This window comes from Chiroxiphia lanceolata, chromosome 13, assembly GCF_009829145.1.
Source record: "Chiroxiphia lanceolata isolate bChiLan1 chromosome 13, bChiLan1.pri, whole genome shotgun sequence".
NCBI classification, from domain to species: domain Eukaryota; kingdom Metazoa; phylum Chordata; class Aves; order Passeriformes; family Pipridae; genus Chiroxiphia; species Chiroxiphia lanceolata.
In genome coordinates, this window is record NC_045649.1 from 764,810 (window position 1) to 790,160 (window position 25,351).

At 50.5% G+C, this 25,351-nt stretch overlaps 2 protein-coding genes and 1 long non-coding RNA gene across 8 annotated transcripts; 2 read left to right on the forward strand and 1 right to left on the reverse strand.

The window, feature by feature from the left end:
• The first annotated feature begins 559 nt into the window (after nt 1–559).
• TRADD (TNFRSF1A associated via death domain) lies at nt 560–10,858 on the forward strand. 3 transcript variants are annotated; one of them, XM_032701149.1, is made up of 5 exons: nt 560–656; nt 1,852–2,003; nt 3,626–3,903; nt 5,552–5,744; nt 6,971–10,858. In XM_032701149.1, the coding sequence occupies exons 2-5, from the start codon at nt 1,862–1,864 to the stop codon at nt 7,276–7,278; spliced, it is 921 nt and encodes a 306-aa protein (XP_032557040.1). In that variant the 5' UTR covers nt 560–656; nt 1,852–1,861; the 3' UTR covers nt 7,279–10,858. The 3 variants fall into 3 exon arrangements, with proteins under 3 accessions (XP_032557040.1, XP_032557038.1, XP_032557039.1); XM_032701147.1 differs by lacking the exon at nt 560–656 and adding an exon at nt 813–944; XM_032701148.1 differs by lacking the exon at nt 560–656 and adding an exon at nt 1,279–1,741.
• On the reverse strand, nt 1,804–15,368 carry LOC116793351. Of its 3 annotated transcripts, XR_004359459.1 has the most exons (8): nt 15,268–15,368; nt 12,732–12,874; nt 10,438–10,507; nt 10,062–10,137; nt 7,449–7,596; nt 6,350–6,431; nt 3,405–3,890; nt 1,804–2,105 (listed from the first exon to the last, which is right to left on the reverse strand). It is a non-coding gene; the product is annotated as an uncharacterized LOC116793351 (long non-coding RNA). The 3 variants fall into 3 exon arrangements; XR_004359460.1 differs by lacking the exons at nt 12,732–12,874; nt 15,268–15,368 and adding an exon at nt 12,900–13,394; XR_004359458.1 differs by lacking the exons at nt 12,732–12,874; nt 15,268–15,368 and having other exon boundaries at nt 10,438–10,775.
• B3GNT9 (UDP-GlcNAc:betaGal beta-1,3-N-acetylglucosaminyltransferase 9) lies at nt 14,051–25,351 on the forward strand. Of its 2 annotated transcripts, XM_032701139.1 has the most exons (4): nt 14,116–14,240; nt 17,251–17,340; nt 21,005–21,047; nt 21,854–25,351. In XM_032701139.1, exon 4 carries the CDS (start codon nt 21,917–21,919, stop codon nt 23,162–23,164), a length of 1,248 nt encoding a protein of 415 aa, XP_032557030.1. In that variant the 5' UTR covers nt 14,116–14,240; nt 17,251–17,340; nt 21,005–21,047; nt 21,854–21,916; the 3' UTR covers nt 23,165–25,351. The 2 variants fall into 2 exon arrangements, with proteins under 2 accessions (XP_032557029.1, XP_032557030.1); XM_032701138.1 differs by lacking the exon at nt 17,251–17,340 and having other exon boundaries at nt 14,051–14,240.

Here is a 25,351-nt window from a genome sequence, read left to right on the forward strand (position 1 = left end):
CAGGGAGTTTGCACAAATCCCTGCCAAGCCAGAGGGACGATGGCAGCTTGCACAAAATCTGGCCCCAGGTCCGTGCCAGCTTCTTGCCAGCTGGGGACAGACCAGGGGGCTGCAGTGACCCCTCTGCTCACAGGACACCTGTGCAAGGTGAACGCAGCCTGGGCAGGAGGCTGTGACCTGAGGTTGAGTGATGCAGACCCAAATCTTGCTTTGCTTGGCACCGAACCTCTCATGGACTCGGGAGAAGCTGGTTTATCCTCTCTCCCTGCCGGAGCTCTCCTCAGCAGCACCGCGGGGGCAGCGGAGCGGGGCCAGCCGGGCCCAGCCCCGCGTGTGTCCGCAGGGCTCCCATGGACCCCCCGCCTCCGACCCGATGGCCCGGGACAGACCCGCGGCCCCAGCCGTGGGCGGCTCTGCGGCCCCGGAGCGGAGCATTTCCGACCAGTGTCACACCCTCACCCACACGAGAGGCCGAGCACCGGGGCCGGGTGTGCGGCCCTGCGGGGGGACACCCGGGGGCCGGCAGGGCGGCCGGGTCAGCAGGAGGGCTGAGGGGCCTCAGCCGGGCCGGGCCGGTTCCCCTCCCTCAGCCCGGGCCCGGCGGGCGGCGCCGCTGGGGCGGAAGTGCCGGGGCCGAGGCCGAGCGGCGGGACGAGGTAACGCCGGGCCCGGGGCTGCGGCGGGGACGGGCCGGGCAGAGCCGGGCCGGGCCGGAGGGGCTGGGGCACACCAGGGGCACACCAGGGGCACACCCGGGTCCCCGCGGGCGGCACCGCCGAGGGCAGCGCTGCTCCAGCGCCTTCCCCGGGGCCGGCCCGCGGCGCGAGGCCGGGGCGGGCAGGGAGCGGCAGCGCCTGAGCCCTGCCAGGAGTCGGCGAGAAGGGCAACAGCCATGGGCACAAACGCGGCTTTCTGCCCGGGGCTGGTGTTCTGACAGCACGAGGGTGCGAAGCGGGGACTGGGGCGGGCAGCGCTCACGGGGCTGCACAATTCACCTGCTGGGATAACACTGCAGGGGCACGACAGCAAAGGGCACAAGCAAAGCAGAGCAGTAGTCCTGAGCCACAGAATCACAGAATGGTTGGGGTTGGAAGGGACCGTTCAAGGCATAGTCCAACCCCTCTGTGGTGGGCAGGGACATCTTCAACTTGACCAGGTTGCTCAGAGCCCTGTCACACCTCACCTTGAATATTTCCAGGGATGGGGCACCCACTAGCCCTCTGGGCAACCTTTGCCAGTGTTTCACCACTCTCATTGTAAAAAACTTCTTCCTGATATCTAGTCTAAATCTGCCATCTTTTAGTTTAAAACCATTACCCCTTGTCCTGTTTCTGTAGTGTTCTGCTACGAGAGCTCTGGGCTCTGTAACATATCCTTTACTGAAGACAACCAGGGGAGTGGGACCTCAGGCAGAATGCCCCTGCCAGCAGTAGGGCTTCAGTCCATGGGAAGGTGCCAGAACCAGGACTCCTGGAGCACCTCAAATGTGCATCTTCAGGGTTTGTCAGCTTGGCTGGTCAGTCAGAGGCATGAGGACTGAAACTCTTGCTGAAACTCTTTGCTTTGTAGCATATTTGGACTATGAAATGAATGGACTCCAGTGGAAAATGAAAGCAAAGCTTTGTGAGCTGCTGATTTTGGGACACCATGTCCCTGCTGTCCTGTGCTTTGCAGAGTAACAGTAAAGTCCTCAAAGGTTACACTTGCTTTAACAACATCAGCACTGCTCTAAGAAATAAGGGTAAATCCCCATAATTCCATCATGCTTGTGGCTCAGTGTGTGCTGTAAGCACTCTCCTGGCATCAGGCCATTTTCCCTATGGTCTCTCAGCTGGCTGTGTGATTTTGTAGGGTGCTGAAGATGGCAGGCAGCTCCGCTCCCTGGATTGGCAGTGCTTACCTCTTCCTGCAGTCAACGAGCAAGACCGTCGTTCTGCCGTCCCTCTACGAGAGCTCCCAGGAGAAGCCCGGTGTGTTCAGGGCACTGAAGCTGGCATTAGCAGGTATCTGTTCTCTCTCATATCTTGGTCTGCTGCCTCCTCTCTTCACACAATGCCAGGCCTTTCTCTAATCTCACATTCATGGGCAGGGAAAGCTTGTCCTCACTATTTAGGAAAGACAACAAAGTGGAGTAAGTTCAGCAGAGGTTCACCCTGTGAGGAGAGGCTGAGGGAGTTGAACCTGTTCAGTCTGGGGAAGAGAAGGCTTCAGGGGACCTACCAAACAGCCAGCTGATACCTGTGGGGAGGGGGAGATGGAGCCACGCCCTTCATAGTGGTGCATGGGGAATGAGAGGCAACAGGCACACACTGAAATGAGAGGGAGACACCAGACAGAAGGACATGTCTTCCCCATGAAGACAGGCAGTTGCAAAGTCCTCTCTTTTGAGGTAGCTTTACAGCTTCTTGAACACTACTCATAAAGGTTTCCATGTCTGTGCAGCTTTTCCTCCCCATCCCTCTTATCCTGTTATGGCAGCTTTTGTTTAATAAGCACTTACAAAAAAAAAGTATGAAGAGATAAAAAGACTCTTCTGGTCATCCACAGCGAATTAAAATGCCCCATGTCCCAGTTACACATCTGGTCCAAACTAGACTTTCTGATGCAACCAGGACTCAGTAAACATGTAAAGCCACTGTTAGATGGCAGATCACTTGTCCTGCCTAATGTGGAGCACACATTGTCCTCCAAGCATGGGATTGTTCTTGCCTTGGGATTGTCCTCCATGCCATGACGTGTGGTTTAGCAATACCTGAGATAGTGCCAGTCTGAGCCTCCACACAGCCCTGTGTAATGACAGGCCAAGAGTTTGAGTCAGGTCTGGAAGCAGTACAGCAGCCTCCCATGGGCCTCTGCTGCAAAAAAAGGAAAACCACATACTTTGAACTGTCATCATCAGCATATAAAGTGACTGTGGAGACAAGATCAATGTGCACAGCTAATAAAAATTAAATTTTCCTGGGAAAAGGAAGCCTGGTAATTTCTGTTGTCCACATTGCTCCTGCTCCTCCTATAGTAATGTCAGAGGTACATCCCTGGCTTCTCCTTGCTAAGATTTTACTGTGAATTAATCCTTTGTGCAAAAGACCTTAACAAGTCAAGGCCCAGTCTCAAGCAGCTTAATTCCTGTGGCTGGATCTGTCATTCACCAGCCAAAGTTACCTCTAGGCACAGACTGGAGAGGAAACACTGGGTCTCTTTCGAGGACCTTCATCACTGCATAAAACTCCAGTCACAAGGACTGAAGACTGACTGAGCACTGAGCTGAACTGAGCTTTCATCTGTAAAACTTTCCTGTGCTACCAATTTAGCATAACCATCTCAGCCCTGGAAATGGAACCTCAAATTTAAAACTTCCCCTAATAAATGGTATTGATACAATTACCTGGGATGTAGTTCCATACATCTTCAGTTGGACACCATACTTCGTGGAGATCCATGGTGGCAGGGCAGTGAGAACTTAATCCTTCCCTCTTGGTTTTACGTGCAGGGTTTTCATCCCAGAGAACTCTGTCACAAAGAGAATTCAAAAGCTGCTCCATTGCAGGCTTGGTGGTGGATGGGAGTGGGTCTGGGTGGGCTGTCTCATGCCTGGATAGTGACTCTGCTCACTTCTCCCTGCCAGACTCCACGGGCAGCATGAACGGTGTGGACATGCTGAAGGTGCACTGCAGCCACCCCCAGCTGATAGTGCAGCTCAAGTTCTGCAGGCAGGAGAACTGCCGCCGCTTCCTGCGCAGTTACCGGGACGGAGCGCTCCAGAAGGCCCTCCAGAATCACCTCCAGCTCTCCTTGGCCATGACCACAGTGCCTCTGGAAATGGAGCTGAAGGCTGGCAGTGAGCACCTTGACAACATGCTGAAGGATGAGGATCGTTGCCTGGAGTGCATCTACAGAGAAAAGGTGAGGGGGAGGGAGGGCAGGCAGCAATGAGGAGTGGTGACACAGGGCTTGTGAAGGTGGCTGCAGATATTGTTCTGATGCAACACGTTGGGTTGACAAACTTCCTCCTTTACTTCTCAGCTGTAATGTGGAGAAACAGCTCTGCCCTTCCCCAGAAAAGAGCCATGCACTTTTGCAGAAGGGCAGTAGCATTCTCTAAAACATCCTACAGAGATTCTGCTGAATCCCTGTGGCTCCTGTGTGTAACAGTTAGTGTGGTGCTATCCCCGCTAAGATGAGGAATGCTAGAGGGTGCAGCTGAGAGCATGGCTGTGCCTGGTACAGCTGTGAGGGGGCAGAGAGGACAGCAGTCCTGTGTGGAACCAGCACTGCTCAGCACCTTCCTGCCCTGCCTCTCACACCCCCTGCTCCCAGAGCAGCCACAGCAACTGCACCTAGAAATGAGTGTGAGTGCAAACACTGGGCGCATCACACCAACCCCCTGTGACAGAGTGGGGACACACAGCACCTGCTGCCAGCACAGTGGGCTGCCCTGCTGAAGGCAACATCCCTCAGAGCCCACATCACACTTGGGCACTGGCACTCTAGTCCTGCCTGCAGGAACTGTGAGATCATGTCATCTCACCACAAAAGCAAGGCACCTGACATGATTAAACTCATCACCTTCCTTTTTTTCCATCTGAAACTATAGCTCTGGCTCCTCTGGTTCCTCTAGAAGGTCCTGAGAAATAGGTAGTCACCATTTATTCAGGAAGATAAGCACACAAGCAAGTTTTGTCAAATTGCTTTTCTGCAAGCACAGAGAATGAGACTCAAACCTTTGATCCCTGGACCAAACAACATGTGTTATCCCATACCCTGTCAGCTTTGGCTTGCTGCTCCCTCCCTCTGCTGAACTAGCTGACTGGACAAAAGAGATGGGCTTATTCTCAGTTCCCCAAAAGTGTCTCAGTCTGACCCCACCTAACAGGGCACAGTCAGAAAGATGGCAGTGGGGCCCAGCTGTCAGCAGCTGAGGGCAGTGCTGGGACCTGCTGCACATGAGATGAACTAGTGGTTAGCTCTGGCTGAGTCAGAGTACTCACCAGGTTTGACTCTTCCCAAGTGCTTTGCCTTCTTTACTCCTTTCCCCATTACCTGCTTTTTGGAGGTCAGACTAGTTTTCCCTTGGTTAGTGAGAAAAACTGGCTTGGCAAGGACCCAGGAACAACAAACCTTAGGGAACAGAGGGACAGAGACAGAAGCAGGAGCTGCCTGCTTTGGTGGCCATGAGCCTTTGGATCAGGTCACCCTGTTCTGTGGGTCTGACCCTCGTGGAATTTGGAGGAGCCTTGCTGCCTATAGTGCATCCTAATTCTTGCAGAAGGCTGCTGAAAATAAGCAGTTTTGTGCAACTTGTAAGCACTGCACAGGAGAAACCCAGGAGGGGAGATGGTCTGTGTCATATCACATTACAGACTCAAATTCACACATTAACAGCCAGAGCTCCATCAGACTGTCTCATTTAGCTGGCTTACAGCTCATGCTGTAGCTGTCTCATCACTCCCCTCTTGACACCATCATCTTAAGCTGCACCTTCCAGCTAAGTACCCAGAGCTTTGCCAGAGGGTGACCCTGGCAGGAGTCCCTGACGGTGTTTGCATTGCAGCCTGACCGCCTGCGCGATGAGGAGCTCACCGAGCTGGAGGAACACCTCAAGGGCCTGACTGTCCACCAGAGCATCAACAACAACGTGGCTATAAAAGACTGTGCACCTCTCAAGTCCCCATCTCTGCCTCATCCTTCTCAAGGCAGCTCCCTTCCCCCACCAGGCACCTTCATCTTTCAGGGACAGCAGTTTGGTGAGTAGTTAGAACTAACCAAGAGAACCCTTGGTCTTCCTTGCCTCCCAGCCTGAGAGGGAGGATTAGCATGACTGCACACTGGCGTCTACCTCAGATAAATCAAGGATTTCTCAGCATCCCATAAGGAAGGAATTATAATGGCCCTAAAATATTGTCATAGTGCTTCAGATCAGGCCTCAACCTGTTTACTTTTCTGGGGTGGCATAAAACCAGATGCTTCAGAGTCTGTGTCCCTTCCAGGTTCCCCACATTTTAAAATTGATACTGAAAGGAAGAATATATTTTTCTCTTCCTCCACGTCACTGGCTGAGGTGAGTTAATAGTGTAGGTTGGATTAGGCTGTGGAGATTACTATGGACACCCTCAGCCCTGCTTTTAGACAGGACTGATTTTCCAGGCTCCCTGTAGTACACCAGCTGCCCCTGGGGTCTGTCCCTACAGAGAGCTTTCAGACAGTCTCACATAGCAATGGTAGCTTGGATCAGCTAGATCACTTCTGAGCTGTGTGCAGGCTCCAGGGCTAAACAGCTGAGGAGAGAGCTCTTGTCTAGGTTTCAGTATTTGGAGGATACTTAGGTAGAGAACAGGAGACTTGGACTTACCAAGTTGCTTTTGAAAGGCTAAAACAAATGAAGAAGATGTCCATCAGGAAAAAAAAGAGCTCTGGCAAACCACAGCACAGTCCTGGGGGAGAAACAAGAAAAGGAAAAAAGGCATTGCCAAGCTTGCAGGGTAGGGGCAAGCCCAGATGCTCTGATGATGTTGTGGGAGGATTTCAACAAGGGAACAGCATGAGCAAGGCAAGGAGCTCAGAGGTGCCAGGGCACATGGCTGTGAGCAGGTAATTGTGTCACCACGTGCTACAGGTTTGCCCCCCGAGGCAGCAGCAGCACCCTGGGGCTGGCAGACTGTGGAGAACTGAGATGTGCAGCTGATGCACAGTGAGCAGGGAGGCTTAACTCCTGCTGGATTTCCCTTTCCAGTGGTGGGGGAACTGCTCCCAGCAGGACAGTCCCTGTAGCTTCACTACCCAACCTCAGAGTGCTGCCCTGGTGCTGGAACACCAGAGGAAGGCAGAGCAGCTTCACAGCAGTTTAATAACATGCTGTGGACACTGAACAGCTTCCCTGCTCCACAGAACACTGACCAAACCTTGGACTGGCCCAAGCTGCATCACATCAGCCACGAAAGCTTGTGTCTTACCTGCCCTCTGTCCCTTTCAGACAACAGAACAATCACCCTGGATGACCACCAGAAATTTGCCAAGCTCGTGTCCAAGAAGTGGAAGCAGGTGGGTCGCTCTTTGCAGAAGAGCTGCCGGGCCCTGCGTGATCCTGTCATTGACAACCTGGCCCTGGAGTACGAACGAGAGGGACTCTATGAACAGGCCTATCAGCTGCTCCTCAGGTTTATCCAGTCAGAGGGCAAGAAGGCCACAATAGCACGGCTGATCACAGCCCTGGAAGAAAATGGTCTTATCAGCTTGGCTGAGGAGCTCCTGGGCCTCCACTCCAACGAGGACTGCTCCTAGAGCCCGAAGGGCACTGCCATTGCTAAGGGCTTTCCTGCTTTAGCTACTGTATGAAACTGCTGCCAGTTTCTGGGAATGTGAAGCCCTGAAAATCACCACAGGTTTCCATCTAGGTTGGAATGTCCAGGGGAGAGGCTCTGTGCTCACAGAAGCCAGCATGGACCTCTTACCTTCCCTATTTCATTGTGTTTCCAGAAGTCAGCACTACCTTCCTGTGAACTGGTGAGAGAGGCTTCCAGCCTGACTTCCTTCAGGACTGAGGGAAGGGAAGGTAGCTTCCTTCAGGACTGTCACAGGGAAGCAGCCAGACAGAGAACCCTAGGGGAGAGTGGGGGAGAGGAGAAAAGCAAGCAAGGCATCTCAGAGAATTTTTCTGGGAAGCAGACAATGCCACTGCTTCTCAGGCTGTGTCTCAGGGCCATCACCTGGGGAGCTGCAATATGTTTTTTATATTGAAGACATTTATGCCCTCAGGCATGACATCAAGGAAAGACAGAGGGAAAATTAAGGAAAAATCAATTTTATATTATTTTCCTTTTCTGTTTGAAAAATATCTGTGGCAAGTGCATCTGTCCTGCCCTGCTCTATTATAGCTCCTTCCCACCACTCACCACCTGAAGGTTTCCCTTCCAGCTGGAACAGCCATAATCTTCCACAGGGCTTCCACAAGACTGCTGCTGTGGAACAAATTCCAGGCACTGAACAAGCAGTGTGGACAAACTCAAATTCAGACAACGATTCTCAGCTTTCCCTGGTCTGTGGTGGACAGTGATGCATTGAGCACATCGTGCTCAGCTCCTGCCTGGCAGCTGAGGGAGCCTCAGCTGTGGAGAGCAGTCCCCTGGTCAGTGAGTGACCATTGTGGGTTGGAGCTGCTGCTCCAAGGTGTGTCCCAGCAGGGAGGGCCATCCTGACCCCACAGAGCTGAGCAACCCCCTGGCCAGGGGCTGCTCCTGCCTTCACTCCCTTCTCACCCTCCCACTCTGGGCCTGCTGAGCTCTCTGGAGGGGGCAGCTCACAGCCCACATCCCACAAGATCTGCACAGAGCCTTTCCCTGAGCAGCAGCTGCTGCACCTGGATTTACCTGCACTGATTTTTAGGGTAAAAGTGGCTGAAGAGACAAATCTCCCAAACCCCAGGGCTGACTCCTGCTCTCAGTTCCCGTGGGAGAAGCTGAGTGTCCCCTGGTGTGGCTGAGCAGACTGAACAGAGCAGGCCACACCTCTGCCCATAACAAAGCACAGAGCAACAAGTGTCCAGCGTGACACGGGTCCTGTGAGGCACAACAGCAGCTGGATTACCTTTGACATATTCCCAAGGCTTTCCTGATAGGTTTTTACTAATCCTTTTCAATTAATTCTCTGTCTTTTTGCCCTTCCCACTCGTGGGAACAGCCAGTGGGCTGTGGAAACTGTTTCAGCTGCAGAGGGTGGCTCTAGCTACACACATAAAGCCTGTGTGCACGGGTGACTATCAGGCTGCTGGCAGTCATGGTAGGACCAGCTTCCAGTCAGGCTCTGATGGCCTTTTAAACCACATCTCACACCTTAATCCTTCCCTGGAGTCAAAGCTGTAATTCAGTAAGAAGGAATGCAACCTCAGGTTCAGGTGTGGGCCCAGACCTGAGCTCCTGGGGCTGGAGCTGCTCCCTCAGCTTCTGCTAAAGTGGAAACCTGGCTGAGCAGGATTTAGATGTCCAGCTTCTACCCAGGTGGGATCCACATGCCTCAGGTGAGATGAGCATCACATCCCTCAGTATAAGCCTGAGAAACCTCACTTGTCCTCTGCAGATTTTGAACCCCCAAGGTTCCATACAAAATCAGGAAAGGGATGATGTGGGTTAAGGATGGGAAAGATGTTTTCAAGGTGTATCTGCTTCCATCTTGCCCTTAGCTTCAAAGGAAGCAGGACTTTATGCAGGCACCATCTCTGCAAAGACTGTGGCTTTTGTCAGTGCCATTGCAGTCTCAGCTCCTCCATTCCTGCTCCACATCCTACCCTCTCCCTTCCAGTAGTACCAATGCTCTTCCCAAAATGCAGCAATTACCTCTGTGACAGTTTTGCTTTTGGGACCAGCACAGTGATGCTGACCTTAGTTAATTTAAGCTGCTGTGGAGCCATACCTCAAAGCCTTTAGCTTTCCTGCCAGATCCCAACTAGGGAACTCTGTTTGGCAGCAACCCACCTGACAAATGGTCTTTCAAAAAATTTTAAAAATCAGAAACTGGGAAATTAACAGCAAGAGGGTTTGCTCTTGATTTTGCAGAAATGATTTTTTAAAGAAGACAAGGTCATATGCATAGCCTGCTGTCTTATTTGTAATAAGTTTTTCTAAGCTCTCAGTCTAGGTATTCATGTACACAACTTTCACATAAGGCAGCCTCTGAGTAGTGAGAATTACTAGTTTTTGTAGTACCTGTTAATGCTTAAAATGAGAAAGTTGTATTATTCAGCACCTCCTTCAAGTCCAGAAAACTTTTTTGCAGCTATTACTCTTTTACAGAGCACTAAGCATGAATGCTTCCTCCTGACTGCAGGCACTGTGCATTGTCCCTCTCTGCCAGCACTGGCATGGGTATTGCCTCTTACTCACACATTCCCTCTCAAAAGTGCCATTAAGTGCTGGAGCCTCTGGCAACCTTTGTGGAATATCATCATCTTTAACAGCATTCACAGGTGCCTTCATTGCAGAGACTTGCAGGAAAAGGGTTTTCCAGGGATATTCCGTGGTGGAATTAAGTGCATTGCATGTTTTAGGACCATAGCAGTGGCTGTTGCATACCTGCTTTTCCATGATCAGTCGTCAGCATCAGGTGCAATGAAAACTTCAGTTCTGGTCTCAAGTGGACTCCTTCCTGCTGAAAGAGTAGCTTTTGTTAGTATTATCTGGCACAGAAATAGATAGAAACAACTTTCCCAGAGGCCTTAGAATGAAGCAGGTCGGTTGGATGGTGAGGACAGGATGGCATTTGCCTTGGTGTGGCATTGGGCTGGAGCTCCACTCTGAGTTTACTTCTGCTTTACCCAGAAGATTTTCCAGCAGTTTTACACCACTGTGCAAAAACAAGGGAACTCTTATCACACAGGGAAGGGAGAAGCACTCACAAAGGAAAAACCCTTAGCAGAGATTGCTGAAGAAATGGGGGTCATGTCCTTACCTTGGGCAGCAGTGCAGTGAGGGGAGTGCAGAGAGGGAGGTGTTGGGGACACTTGGTGACACACTTGGCACTGGGGAAAAAAATATTTTCGAGGTGATGGTGGTGTTTCAGAATCAAACACAATATTAAAAGCAAATAAAGATGCTAATCAGTTGCATATAAGACCTGAAATAGATAAAATATAAAACAGGAAAAAAACCAGCCCAAAATGTGCTTAGAGGAAGGGATCCAAGAGGGCTTTTTTTTTGTGGTGCAGATTGTTTTTGTAGTTTTAACCATGTTTCAGATTTGAAGGAGGCTCCTTTCAGTCTGCCAGAAGGAATAAAAGATCCATCCAAAGGAGAATTTGAATGATTTGTTTTGGCATAGCTGAGCTACAGTGCTCAAACAGATGATAATAAAGAAGAGAGTGAAAGTTAAATGCTCACCAGAAATACTTCGACATGAGGCATCTGATAGAGGCAAACCTGTCAGTATACCCTGATATGAAATTGTCTCAGAGGAAAATACCTCTTTATTTCCCATTCATTTCAAACCTGGATTTGGCATTGAGAAGTTGTCCTGGGTCACTGTGTCACCTCCCACCTGCAGTCCCAAAAGGAGCCACCTCCAAGTCACACCCCGGCAGCTGCCCACTGACTTTGAAACCAAAAGCAAGTGTGCACAGCAATGAGGAGCCTCACTTAAATTCACTTACATTGATGATTTAGTCTAACTGAAAATTCTGGTGTAGCCGTGAACCCCTGGTACTGTACACCTTGAACTGAGGAGGAACTAGAATGGGAGTCAAGAGGGTTTTGTGAGAGTAACCCACATCCTGGAGTGTGTGCAGGACACTGGTGAGATCCTTGGCTTTACACCAGACAAGGTCTGGCCACGTGTCGTTTGTATGGAGATGGACTCAGACAGTGAAGCAATTTAAGGCCTAGAGTCAAAAATTATATATTATTTTCTTCTGTGGATTGAATTTTAGTCAGTGAAGGGATCTGGCCATACATCTCTAACTGTAATCTGCAGGAGATGTGTGGTTGAAATATCTTAGTTGTCAGTGGAAAATCACTTGCAAATCTTCTAATTCCAAATTCCCATGATATTCAGCATCAGATCTGGATCAGCCATCTACAGCTATGGACTGCAATGCCATGTATCCTTGGGTCTAGGACATTTAACCTCCAAGGAATTGTCTTTTATAGAAAAAAAAACACTGGTATATTTTTTCTCTATTCTTTTTTATAAATAAATACATACTTTTGATGACAAATGCCTCAGAGACTTTCACTGAACACTCAGGGCAGGAGGAAGAAGGGGGTTCACTGCAGTTCTGGCCACGCTGGCGATCCCCAGCTCTCGGAGGAACATGCAGCCTGAGGCTCTGGATGCACAGCAGGGTCCTGCCCGAGGTCAGACGTTCCTCCTGACACCCCAAGGGTGCCCCACCTGCAAGGGGATGGCTCTGGCTGCAGGTCGAAGCCAAGCCAAGCCACCCTGCTTGTTCAGCTTCCAGTTACTGCTTTGATGAGCCTGTTCTTAGCAAACATGGCCAGAAGGGGAGGTTTCTCCCAGCCCTGGTACCTGGCAGAGCTCCCTGTGCTCCTTTCAGTGCTGCTGAGGTACCTGGGGCTCCTCTGAGGCCACAGCCCCACTGCAAACCAAGTGCCTCGCTGGTACTGAGCTTTGCCACAGGGCTGCCTGCTCCCTAGGTGGGGAGCCAAGGAGCTTGGACCAGGAATCTCCAGCAGCTTTACACAGGAAGCCACTGGCTGACCTGACAGCTGAATCCAGGGAAATTCCTTTTGCCATGAACTCGAGCAAAGCTGTATTTCACCCTGAATCGCTTAAATCTCAAACACCATTTGAAAATCACAAGATCAGCCCTTCTTTATCCACCACAAAGCTGTATTCCCAACTGCATGGCTTGATGCCTGCAGGAATACAGTGACAGGGAGCAGGGCTCTGCCCTACAGCAGCTGGAAGGACACACCAGCCCGGGTCAGCAAGACCACTGACCCAGCCTGGTGACACAGTGACACAGCACGGGACAGACCAGGGGCACCTCTGCTGGGAGTGAGAAGAATAAACCAGTCGTGCATCAGTGCCCAGGGAACAAGGTCCAGGTGAGACAACCAGCACATAGAAGCACCCATGGAGAAGCTGCTCCACTTCCCAAGCTGCTTGCACGACTCTCCAAGCCTCCACGCATCAAGGAAAGCCTCTGTTTTCACTCTCACCCCATGGGAGCAAGTGGAAAGGGGAGCAGGCCTCAGAACCTGGGCAGGGGATCGTGGAGGAAATACCTGCTGTGAGTCCCTGATGGTTTAGGGAGCTGTCTCCTCCCTCCACAGCCAGTCCCCCTCAGCAAAGGCAGACACCAACCTACTCTTGTGACCATCATCTGCATCCTTAAGGAGGAGGGATGAAAGATACCCTGGGGCTGCTGCTGCAGAGAAAAAGGACAGAGGTACCTTGGGCTGGCACAGGGAGAGCGTGAATCTGAACAACATCTCTGATGGAGGTTTCTGATCAGCTGAGCAGCTCAGGGAGCCACTGAGGTCCAGCTGCTGATCACCACCAAAGGGCTTTCCCAGCCTGCAGCACCTCAGTGCACGGCCCGAGGGTGTCCCACCAGGAACCCGCTCTTCCCCATGACACTGTGTTCAGTAAAGCAAAACATTGGAGCTGAAATCAAAAATACCTCAAAAAAGCACAGATGCTGACAGAAAGAGATTTTTACGTTATGTTTAAAAAACAGTCGGTTGTTCATGAAAACAACAGAGTAGATCAAAACCTCCCTTTATGACATGTTCACTGTACACAAAAAACTTTGCTTTCTAAAGAGGCTGTGGTCTGGGCACTCTCCAGATGCTTGGCCTCTGTTGGAGGAATGAGGGTCATTGTTTATACTGCAGAGACAAAGAAACAGCCACAGAGATTGGAAGTGCAATGGCTGCACTCAGCTGGCAGATAAGTAGTGATGGCAATTTAGATTTGGCTCCAAATAAAAATGTTTTGTTTTCAACTATTTCAAATTAAATGGAAAAAAAAAAACAACAGGTGGGGTTTGGGGTTTTTTCAGTGTTTTGGGAGGGACCCTCGAATCTGTCTTCAGCCTCTGTACTGCTCAGCTCTCACCTCCTCCCATTATTTCCCTGCTAGGAAAAACAGCAACCAACCCCCAACTGGATTTTACTTCTGAGCTGGACCCAACCTCAGTTTTTCACTTTGACTCTTTGCAGAGGCAAATACTCGCGAGGGGATTAAAAAATAAACAAACAAAAACCCCAAACTGCAGAACGAAAAGAAGAAAGTCAGGGGGGGGAAAAAAAATAGCGCGTTTTCTATTGGAAAAAAAAAAAAGTTAGGGGAAAAAAAAAAGCGCCGCACCTTCTCTCGGAGCTGAGGGACGCGCCCGGAGCCGGAGCCCCGACACCCCCGGCCCCGCTCCCATCACGTGTCCGGGCCTGGACCGGGCCCAGCTCCTGCCCGGGGCCGCTGCTCCCTCCCGGGGCCGCCGCTCTTCCCTCGCTGCCGGGACCGGGCGCGGGAGGCTCCGGGAGCGGCTCCGGGAGCGGCCCCGGCTCAGGCGGCGCGGCCCGGCCGGGGCGGGGGCGATCGGGGCCGCCCCAGAACGGCCCAGAGCGGACAGAGAGCGCTGCCAGCTCCCGGAGCTCCGCTCCCAGCTCCCGGAGAGCCTTCCCCGGGCCGCGCTGAGGGCGCGGAGTGTCCCGCACGGACTGTCCAGATGTGCCTCCCCGGCAGCCGCTGCCCGGACACCGCGGGGACGGATCGGCGCTGTGGAACGGGCTGTGAGTATCTGTGTGTGCCGATCGGGGTGGGCTGGGGGAGCTGTGCAGCGAGCGGGGGGAGCTGCAGACTGTCCTCGCTGCTTCCCTTTGCCTCCAGCCTGCGGCTCCTTTTTGTCGCCTTGTTGCTCTTGCCCTGTTGTACGTGCAGCAGCCTGAGCTGCGATGGTTAACACGCGGCAGGGTCGGCTGAGGCTCTGAACACGCAGCCTCCAGCCCCATACATCTGCTTTACACTTTACTTTCCAAAGAACTCTTCAGTTGTTTTTACAGAAGCTCGGGGTTTCTCTGCACGGTGCCTCCAGTGCTCTCAGGCTGGGTTTCCTCTCAACCAAGAACACGTCCCAGTGGTGGCACATTACATTTACAAGCCATTCCTCATCAGTAAAAGGATGTGAATCTTTCCCATGTTTGAGCAAAACACAGGCATTTCCAACCTCTCGAGTGTCACAAAGATAGAAAGAAAATAATTCAATCCCTGTGAAATGGACAGTCACCAATCACATTTTTAAATAGCTTTTGGGCAGATTCCGATAAAATTATTGAAATTAGGGGGGTTCACCAGCACTTGCTCTCTCTCCCATTTGTGTCTGGGTGTAATAATACATCCATGCTAATGCACTGTGATTGTTGGGGCTTGGGGCACGTCAGGCAAATTATTTATCAGATCAGAAGAGGGTCTGTGAGCTGAAGAGGCAGCAAATGCTACAGCCCGGGGAGGGCTGGGAAAGGAAGATGGTTGTTTCAGTAGGACTGTTTCTTACCCCTTCACAAGCCTGCAAGGCTTTATTCTCCTCCTGGGGCCAAGAAAAATGAATGTTTGGAAGAGAGAGGGCAGGTTCCTCACCCTGTGCTTGGCTGCTCAGGAGGGGCCCATCTCCCCAGAGCACTCAGTGGTGAGCTGAGCTGCTGAGCTCTCTGTGATTCTGAAAATCAGGCTACCAGCACACCAGACTGCATCTGAACTTAGGGAAATACCTCTCGAGGCTGCTGAGCCTGCAGAGGGAAATTGTGTGTTACCTTCTCCTACCTTGCAGGCAGCTGAGCAGTCTCGTTGGAGCCGTGGTGCTCAGGAGGAGCCAGTTTCCCCTGTTTGCTGGGCAGCAGCTCATCCTGCCCAGGCACTGCCACGATGGCTCCTCCTGCCCTGAAAGGGCCACAAAACATCGGGCACTGCTTAAATCCAGCAGAGCTGCAGCCCCCAAACTGTGCCACGTGTACGCCAGGACTTACCCCGGGTCAGCAGGGTGACAGGAGCAGCATTTCCCAGAGGTCCTGGGGACAGTCGGGCAGGAGCCAGTTCTGCCCAGGGCCAGCGGGATCCCACGCACAACCTCCTTCTGCCAGGGTACCACACTGGGGACTGTGCAAGTTCCTTCCTGGGACCCCTGTATGTGAAAACAGACATCTCAGCATCCAACTGCTGCCTTCACACAGCAGCTCTGCAGTTCCTCTGCATTTCAGTTTGTACACTTCATAAAAGTGGGGTGGAAAGTAAAAGGAGGGGACAGCAGCAGCCGTTTGCAGCCGGTTACCTGACTGTGCCTGGCACTGTGAGGGCAGGGCTGGCAGTGCCAACAGGGGAGACTGCAATAAAATGGGCCCAGCCGGCTGGGAAGCTGAGCAAACCACGTATTTAAGGACTGGGGCAAACAGATAAATAGGGCACCCTGTCCTGTAACAGCATGGATTTCATCCATTCATTTGCTCTGGCCTGGAAAAAAAAAAAATCTGAAAAGCAGCTCTGACAGGGAAGTTGGAAATTGTCTTTGGAGCAGGGCCTGCATTTTTGTTACCTGCTTCTGCAGTGTTTGACCCAACAGAGCTTTTGCCTCCAGGTGCTGCAACAGCAAGTAACAGCAGCAATGATGGCACAGTGCTGCCACTGTGGCACTGTCCCAGTGTGTGACAGAACCTGGTATGGAGCTGGGCACTGAACTTCTGCCCCTCTGAGCTTCTGCCCCTCTGTGCTGTGTTCCTTGGGCTCTGCTTCATCCCCACCTCCTGGGATAGCTCTCAAGACATTCAGCTAATTAAATCCTACAGCCTGCTCTTGCTTTGTTTATAGACTTCAGAACTTCTAGGCAGCTGAATGAGATGAGCTTTGTTCTGGTCAGGCAGCACAGCAGATGTTTTGGTTACTCCATTTTTTAGGGCTTTGCATTAACCATTGCACCAAGGGGCATCTCTGTATTTCAGCCTGCTCTGTCTTCTAGTGCAGAGGATCCAATCAGTCAGCATCACTTTGTGATCCTGTAACTCCAAATGAGACCTCTTCACAAACACCCTGAAGTGCAGAGAGGAGTTGTCTGGCACCAAAGCCACTTAAAGCAGTAACTCTGAGGAGATTATTGACTTTGCCTAGGGGGTGTGCCAAAACAAAGAAACAAAACCAAAAAGAGAAACTATGCAGGAATAAAACCCATTACACGACACCCAAACACAGAAATGGAAGACAGCTTCTTCCCCTGCTCCAACATATACAGCTATTTCTCCCCTTTAAATGCTTCTGACACATCTTAAATGGTTAAAGCCAAGTTGTTTCATGCATGTTTTTGTATGTGGGGCAGAACAAACCCGGTGCTGGGAGCTGACACGTTTCTCTGTGGGTACCCCAGAGCCCAGATGCAAAATGAAGTTTTGCCACCACAAGACCCAAAGCAGGGTAACTCAGCTGAGAGTTTGAAGCCTTGGCCTTTGCCCTTCAGATTTCTGTAGAAGGGTAAGGGAAGGATGGCAGCCCAGTGCAGCTGGAAGAGAGCAAACCCAGTGATCCTTACCCAAAACAGAGTGCTTCTCATGTCTGTGTGTTCAGCAAGACATTTAAACTAAGCTGGTGTAGACACAGAAGTCAAACACTGTGCCAGCCCTCAGGGGCTCAGAAGGTGGGACCAAGGGAAAGTCAGTGGGAAAATGCAGCCTCCCTGCAGGGCTTCAGGCAGGGCAGGCTTTTTAGTGCCAGCATCCTGGTCTGGGGGGATGAAGCTCATCTGAACACATCTATTTTACACAGGTCCAGCTGCAGGATGGGCATAGGGTATGGCATTACTGTTCCTTGAACACTGTCAGGACTCCTCCTGAGGCAGAGGAACAGCAGCACAAGGTGAGGAGGGTCCTGGGAATTTGCTTGGCTCTTGCTGAGGAAATGAGGATGGAAAAACTACTGGAAACAAGGCAGGGGGGAGACATGTACTCAGACCTCTCCCCTTGCAGGCCAGAGCCCAGGCAGGTCTCAGTATCCAGCCCTGGGTGTTACCACATGCCTTTGTTCTCATGAAAAGCATTCAACCCTCACAAAATGAAAACAAACACCCCAAACCTGAAGCATTGCCCCAGAGCATCCCCACCAACCAGAATTTTACAAGCTTCCCTGAGGATTACAAAAAAAACATCTCCTCAAACCCACCACTGCTGGATCCCACACACGTTCTTTAGATCACTTTACAGAGAAGCAGGTGAGACACCTCCACCAGCAGGCCCAGCCCCACATCCTGCATGGCCACACAGTGCATGGGCCCTCTGCTGCCCAGCCCAAACCCACCAGGGGCAGCTCCAGGGCAGGAGTCAGGAGGGAGCCAGAACACTCACTCCATGTGCAGCTGGGCAGAGCTGAGCCAGGGACAGCCAGGGTGTGCCTGTGGGATGGATGTGCCTGTGGGATGGATGTGCCCAGGAGCTGGGCTGGGAGTGGCCAGCAGAGTGTGGTGCCAGTTTGGGACCCCCTGGCTCGGTGTAACCCCATTTTCAGCTCACCTCACTGTCACAGCTGCTTGTCCCCAGGCTGGGTGGGTCAAATAACTGCTCTTCAGAGCACAAAGCAACATGCCAGAATCACCATTCTCGACTGAATTCAGGGGCAGCATCCAGAGACTTTTTCCCACCTTGGCCCTGAACAGAAGTGCCAAGTGCTGGAGGGGTGATGAGTGATGCAAGGGAAGGAGATTTCCAGGATGAGCTCAAGGCTTCACGTCATTCAACTGGGAAAGAAGGATTAGGAATTTTTGCTTTAAATCAGCATTTAACTGCTTTTATTGCAGCTGTTCTTGGCCATATTTCAGAATCCTCCTCTCAAATAAATGAAAACCAGGCAGAGGACTGGGCCTTCTGCCCGAGCGTGCAACAGTGCAGGTCGGATTCCTGCCTGGATGCTCACCAGGGTGCCATGCCCAGCTCTGGCCACTTCCAGCTTTCCAGCCTTTTGTAGCCTCTTGGGCCATGCAGGCTGTGCCCCACCTGGCTCTTACAGCACATTCCTTATTTATGGGCTCCTCATCTTCCCACCTCCTGCACATGGGACCTGTCAGCCTGTTCCCAGCTCAGCCCTCTCACATCACTGGTGCTCACAGCCCCCCCCTCCCCCAGGACCCCGCTGTCCTGGGGGGACAAACTGCACTGTCCCAGTCAGACCCAGGATCCCTCTGCATCCATCCCCAGGCAGCCACAAAGAGGGTCAGCTGCCTGCCTTTCCAAGCCCAGAGGACACAGGAGGCCGTGCTGGCAGCTGAGCCCATGTCCCCTGAGGCCCCAAGTGATGCAGCAGCCTGTGAGCCCAGCCCAGCTTCACAAGCTGGATGGAGATGCCCCACAAGGAAGCAGAGGTGCCTCTGCCTCGGATGCAGATCCTCAGGGATATGCTGTGCTCAGAAATGCTCTGCTGTGCTCACATCCCTTTAGTTTGGCATCAAGTATTTCCTGCTCACTTCAATAGCCCTGTAATTTTTTTCCCCTGGTGTCAAGATGGATGAATAATCTTTCTGGCTTTAGGACATACCAGAGCATTGGCCAGAATCATCAGTCCCTCTGTATTCCAGAACAGGACAGCTTTTCCCACACTGCCATCCATGGATAGAGTTTACACCTGTGTAATAACTGAAGGCATTTCCTTCCAAAGAAAGAAATATCTAACAAAGACTGGAAAATCCATATAGTTAGATCAAGGAACCACTTCAAGGGCTGGCAACTTCATTTGAAAATGAGATGTCTGTATTGAGCACTGACCTGTTTGATTTCAGCATGGAAATCACCATTTCAGATCCTTTACTTTCAATAAACGAATACACAGAAGAAAACCTGGGCTATCAGCCCAGGCTTGTAACAATTCAGGGTTTTTCTTGGCTTTTCCAAGGGCATTTATTGCCAGAGTCTGAGATGCTGGCAGGATAAATCTGTAAGCCATGGAAATTACGAGTTTCATGACACACACAATTTATTCCAAACCCTTGACAATAAAATTAAACACAGGAAAGAGCCAGGACTTTCATCCAGCTCCTTAATTACCATCTGGAGTCTGGCAGCTGAAATAAGATCAGACTTTTCTATAGAAAAGAAAAAATAAATTTGCTATTACTGTGAGAGAAGAGATGGGACTTCACAAGGAGCTCAAGTGGAGACACAAACAGCCCAGTGCAGTCAGGATTTATCCCGCTGGGGATGTGCATCTCCCACTGGCTTTGGAAACCACACCACAGAACTGCACAGCCCCTCAGTACAGCTCCTTCCAGCACAACACAAGGAGCAAAGATACCTCACTTTTAGGTAGCACCTAAAAGTAGCACCCAGCAAAAACTCTTGCTCGTGATTAGGCCAAAGGAGGACAGGCTCCTTCTCCTCAGCAGATCCAGCTCAGTGGCACATCCTGGGTGCAGTGGGACCATCCCTTCGTGTCCCCAGAACTTCTGGAAAATTATTGAAGGCGACATGAGGGAAAGCCTGCTGGGAACCACATCTTAACAAGGAAGATTTAGTCCAGGACTGGGACACGTTGGAGCACTCAGGACTGCTGGGGGGGTTTGCACGCGACAGACGTGAAATGCAAACACATTCTCTACGTGTCAGGAGGGACTGCTTCACGAGGCTGAAAACAGTTACCAGCCAAGTCATGTGCCAGGAAGAACATAAACAGAAAACAGATCCTGAATAGTCTAAATATTTTAACAACAATTTACAAGAGGTCTGAGGAAATTCTACAATCCTGCTATTAGAATCAAAGCTGTGCCAGTTAAAACATCTGCCCAGGTTGGGAGAGGAGTGAAAGGTACAGGGAAAAGAGCCAACAAATGAAGAAAACCCCAGTGGTCTCTAAGAGAGGCCAGAAAAAGGTAAGAAACAAGGCCTGAAGAAAAAAACATTGTCATCAGGACAAGGAAGAAGTGACTTTAAATCCACCAGAGCCTTACACCAAGGCACAGACCTGCTGTTTGCCAAAATAAAGGTTTCAGAAACAACGGAGACAAAGCAGATGAGGTCAATAAACATTTTGGAGCTGCACTTGAGAAAAAGACAGGTGATACCATATGATGATGAAATACTCTCTATTTCAACAGTAACTCAGAGAAGCAGTTAACCAGTAATGAAAAAGCACAATGTTAAAATGATGAGGTCTGAGTAATGTCCATCTAACAGTGTTAAAGGGGCTGGCCAAGAAACCAACCAGTGTCATCATTTTGGTTCCTCATAAGTCTTGAAATGTTGCCCAGATCCCTCAGGTGCCACATGTGAGTGTAACACACTGTCAGGGGTGTATAAAACACTTCTGTGCACTTGGGGGAAAACCTTTGGGTGGAGCTAAACTCAGGAACTGCTCCTTGCTGAGGACTGAAGGGACTGTGACTGTCTCTGCCCTCTGCACAGCTCAGCTTTGGCTGCTCCTGCACTGGGGACAGAACCTGCCTGTGCTGCTGCCCACGCCTGCCCAGCTGCTCCCTGAGCTGGTTACCTGCTCCTTGCTGCCTTCTTACTGCTCTTCCCTTGTTATTTTCTGTTTGCAGTTGAAGAACTGACCGAGTAAGACAGAAGATCCCCAGGAAAAGTGTAAGTGAGGAATATCTTGTGTTTCACAGGGCAGCCTCATCTCTCATACGTGAACAAAATGTTCCTAACCCCAGGCTCTGTCTTGCTTCTGCATATTGGGATTTATTTCCCCACCTCTTGCTTAGGGTGATGTGGCAGAGGAAGAAGACCTGTGGCCCCTTCTAACCTTATTAATGGAAGTTATTTATAATGGTTTAATATTTTATAAAGAGTGCCCTGTGTGCATTGGAGAGCATGCCTGATGTATTCATTTTGGATATAAATCACTGCAGGTTCAACAAGAGCTGGCTCTGTATGCAGGGAAACACCAGCAACACACTGCCACTGGAGAGTCTGCCCCTCAGCTCTGGGCCTCCCTGTCTCAAGTCAAAAAGGGTAAAAGCAGCAAGTAATAGTTACAAAGCTCAGGGGAAAAAAAAATAGGAAAAAGTAATGACTTATGGAAGAATGGCACCGTTCATCCTTTTCCATCCTGCTTTTCCCAAAGCAGTGAAATCTCTGGAACAGCAAAACGTGTTCAGCAGCAAGGGATGCAGGAGGAAGGGCTGATTTTGGGTGGTGCTTAGAGAGTGGTTTTCAGGATGAATGATGACTGAACTAACCAGGTCACAGAGCTGGAGTGCTGGGGTCAGGGTCAGGTTTGCAACCCCATGTGCCTTTGGGCAAGTTCCTCAAGGTGTCTCAGTGGTTGCCTGAGTAAAACACACTTGGCTGCTGGTTTTTTTAGATGATCTTTCAAGTTAGTCTTTCCTGCATGCCTCAGAGCTGCCAAATCCCTGCTGCTGACACCCTCTGTTTATTTACAGATGGACATTGGTGCCAGGCAGCTCAAACAAGGCTTTTAGCAGTCCAGGAACACCACAGAGACAATGAGAGTTCGCCTCAAAGGGGATGTGATCTGTACCCTCCTCCTGCTGGTAGCGCTTTGCTCTTTACTCTACTCCCAGCTGGAACATTTAGTCCCGGCAGGAAACAAGGAGCCAACACAGAAGAAGCCTCCAGCAACCCCAAAAATATCCTCAGATCCCCGAGCACCTGAGAGACTGATACCAGCAGAGGCAACAGCACCCAGACCCCAAGTTACCCCTGTCATTAGACGAGCAGAAGTGGCCAAGAACAGGGCCCAAGCTACAACTCCCCCCCCGCCGACTGATTCTGCCTTCAACTTCCAGCACTATCTCCTGAACAAGGACAAGAGGAACTTCAACCTCCTCATCAACCAGCCCAGGAAATGCCGGAAAACACCTGGGGGGCCCTTTCTGCTCATTGCCATCAAATCGGTGGTTGAAGACTTCGACAGGCGCGAGATTGTCCGGAAAACTTGGGGCAGGGAGGGTTTGGTGAACGGGGAGCAGATCCAGCGAGTGTTCCTCCTGGGAACACCAAAGAACAGGACAGTGCTGGCGACGTGGGAGACCCTGATCCACCAGGAGAGTCAGACATACCGGGACATTCTGCTCTGGGACTTCATGGACACTTTCTTCAACCTGACCCTGAAGGAGATCCACTTCCTGAGCTGGGCTGCCGAGTTCTGCCACAACGTCAAATTCATTTTTAAAGGTGACGCCGACGTTTTTGTCAACATTGAGAACATTGTTGATTTCCTCAGGAGACATGACCCCACTGAGGACCTCTTTGTTGGGGACATCATCTACAATGCCCGTCCCATCCGCGTCCGGAAGAGCAAATATTACATCCCAGAGACCATGTACGGGCTCAGCATCTACCCGGCCTACGCGGGGGGAGGAGGGTTCCTGCTCTCCAGCCACACCATGGGGAGGCTCTCGAGGGCGTGCAGGGAGGTGGAACTCTTCCCCATCGACGACGTCTTCTTGGGCATGTGCTTACAGAGAATCAACCTCAAGCCCATCTTGCATGAAGGATTCAAGACCTTTGGCATCGTCAAGCCTTCTGCTGCCCCACACCTCCAGACATTCGATCCCTGTTTTTACAAGGATCTCATGGTAGTTCACAGTCTGAAAGTTGCCGAGATCTGGCTGATGTGGAACCTGCTCCACAGCCCACGTCTCTCCTGCACTCAGAAGAAGCAAGTGAAAAAGCCTTTCCAGTGGAAAAAGAAAGCTCAAACTACAGCACAGACATCACCCCTGAGATGATGCAGGCAGACTGCAGCACAAACACACAGCAAACCAGCTGAGAAAGGGAACCTGGAACTGGTGCAGCCCAACAAACCGACTGCACAAGTATTTTAGCACATCTTATTGTTAAGAGAACACAGCAAACAACTGCAGGAATTTGCCCAAATTCCACATTTGCACACACGTCATGTAGGTCCTCCTCTATTAATGAGTCCAAATAATCATAGCAATATATGTAATTTATTATTATTTATTTGGATTATACTAGTGCTTAGAGGGACACTGTGTAAAAATACATTGAAAAATGCAGTCCTTGGAGGTTTTTCAGCATTGTTAGAAATGTGAGAAATGAAAGAAGATACAAGGTAAAAGCACAGACACCAGGGAGCACAGGGATCATTGTCAGCTTGCTACTTGACTTGGACTCATTGACAAATGACCAAACAGTAACGAGAGTAAAGGAAATCAGGTCACCTCAGCGTGGGCTCAGCTGAAGTCACTGCTGCCTGGCTGGTTTTCTGGAGGCCTTGGGAGAACAACTAAGAGCTGCTGAAATGGGGGCCTGTGTGGTGCAGACTGGCTGGATTACAAGGAATCAAACTGGGTGCTGAGGCTGGCTGAGCACAGGACAGGCACACAGATAACTGGGAAGGAACAGACTTCCAAAGGGCCTCTAAAGAAGGACAAGAGCTTTGAGCTGATCCCTCTAAGCCTTGATCTTCTGTTACTCCCAGCACTCCTCTGTTCAAATACCTGCTCCACTGACACTCAGGACTCAGAGGGCCAGTTTTTGACACCTCCCTGAGCTCAGGCTCTCTGCACTGTGCTGACTGACATTCAGTGAAAACTCAAAGTCATCCAACAGTTTTTGATTGCTCTCACCAGCTGATCCATACCTCTGGCCTTTGATTTTAAGGGTAGAACCACACAGAGCTGCTGCTTGCGTCACATCTGGGAGCTGCTTCAGACCAAAGAACAACTTGTCAATGGACTGGGCTGCTTTCTCTAGACCTCTTGCTTGGCACACAGACAGCTGCAAAGAGCAGCCAAGACTTTTCATGCTGCTGTGGGTGTCGTGAAGGGAAAAAGTACTTTTCAGACCAAAGGGCTTCAGAATAAAAGCCCGTCTAAATTTATTGCAAGAAATCAAACCCACACAGCAATCTTTCTGCTGGGATTTCCAAGGTCCAGTCAGTAACTGCTTAACTATTTTAAGCATCAGACAAGAACACTGGATTACATACTTTTTCAAAGAACAGTGAATACTTTGCATTTTGTTTTTTCCAACAGCAGACTACCTTAAAAGAATATCCTTTCTTTAGACATCAGAGCAGAAGTAAATTCCTCTAAATCAGGGTTAAAAAGCTACTAAATTCACGGGGCAAAGAGCCTGAATTAACCTTTGATACCGTGTTTGTTAGTTCTTTTGCGGTTTTTTTTCCCTCAAAAAAAAAAAACCTCCCATCCATCAGAGAAGCCCCAGTGCCACATGAACACAGCTTCAGAGGAAATTACTATCAGTCATAAACATCCAGGAAGCTGCTGTCCCTTGAACAGAGCCTGCAGCACAGCTGCATTCCATCCCTGTGTAGAACCTTCCTCCCCCCAGCAGCAGTTCAGGCTCAGTGTTTGTCCCAGCTGTGCACACCACGGGCACTGGGACACTGCTGGTACCCACTGGGACATTATTAGCAACAGTCTTACCTTTTCTTCATCTTCACCATGAATTTAAGCCTTACAGTAATGAATTTCCAAGGAGAGGTCAGCTGTATAGGAATCAAAAGATTCCTACATTTGGGATCTTTTCAAGATGTGATCCTGAAACACAAAATGCTCATGTGAGCTGCACAAGGAGCTCTGCAGGGAGTGGAACTAAGCCAGAGCCTTGCTGGTGGGAGAAAGTCACCCTTGCCCCTGTCTGCTACCATGTGTGATACTTGTGTATTTGTGAGCTTGTACAAGAATGTATTACCTGTGATTAGTTTACAGTTTTGGAGGTATTTATACCATAATTAAAAGACAGCATGCAGACGTGCCTCTGGATGTTGGAGTGAGTCTGTCAAGAACACCTGCACACACGTTGTAAGACTGATACTGCAGGATTTTTCAGGAAGACATTAACATGAAAAATACATTATTCATTATTTTGGATAACTTGGTCTTTCCTTGTGCTGGACTTGATTTAATGGCAATGACAGAAAAATA

What these genes read in the sequence shown, in the direction of transcription:
- TRADD (XM_032701149.1), top strand. Translation starts at nt 1,862, where the DNA reads ATGGCAGGCAGCTCCGCTCCCTGGATTGGCAGTGCTTACCTCTTCCTG. An exon ending in ACTGAAGCTGGCATTAGCAG is followed by an intron (nt 2,004 to 3,625) that starts GTATCTGTTCTC and finishes TCTCCCTGCCAG; the next exon opens with ACTCCACGGGCAGCATGAAC. An exon ending in CTTTCAGGGACAGCAGTTTG is followed by an intron (nt 5,745 to 6,970) that starts GTGAGTAGTTAG and finishes TGTCCCTTTCAG; the next exon opens with ACAACAGAACAATCACCCTG.
- B3GNT9 (XM_032701138.1), top strand. Translation starts at nt 21,917, where the DNA reads ATGAGAGTTCGCCTCAAAGGGGATGTGATCTGTACCCTCCTCCTGCTG.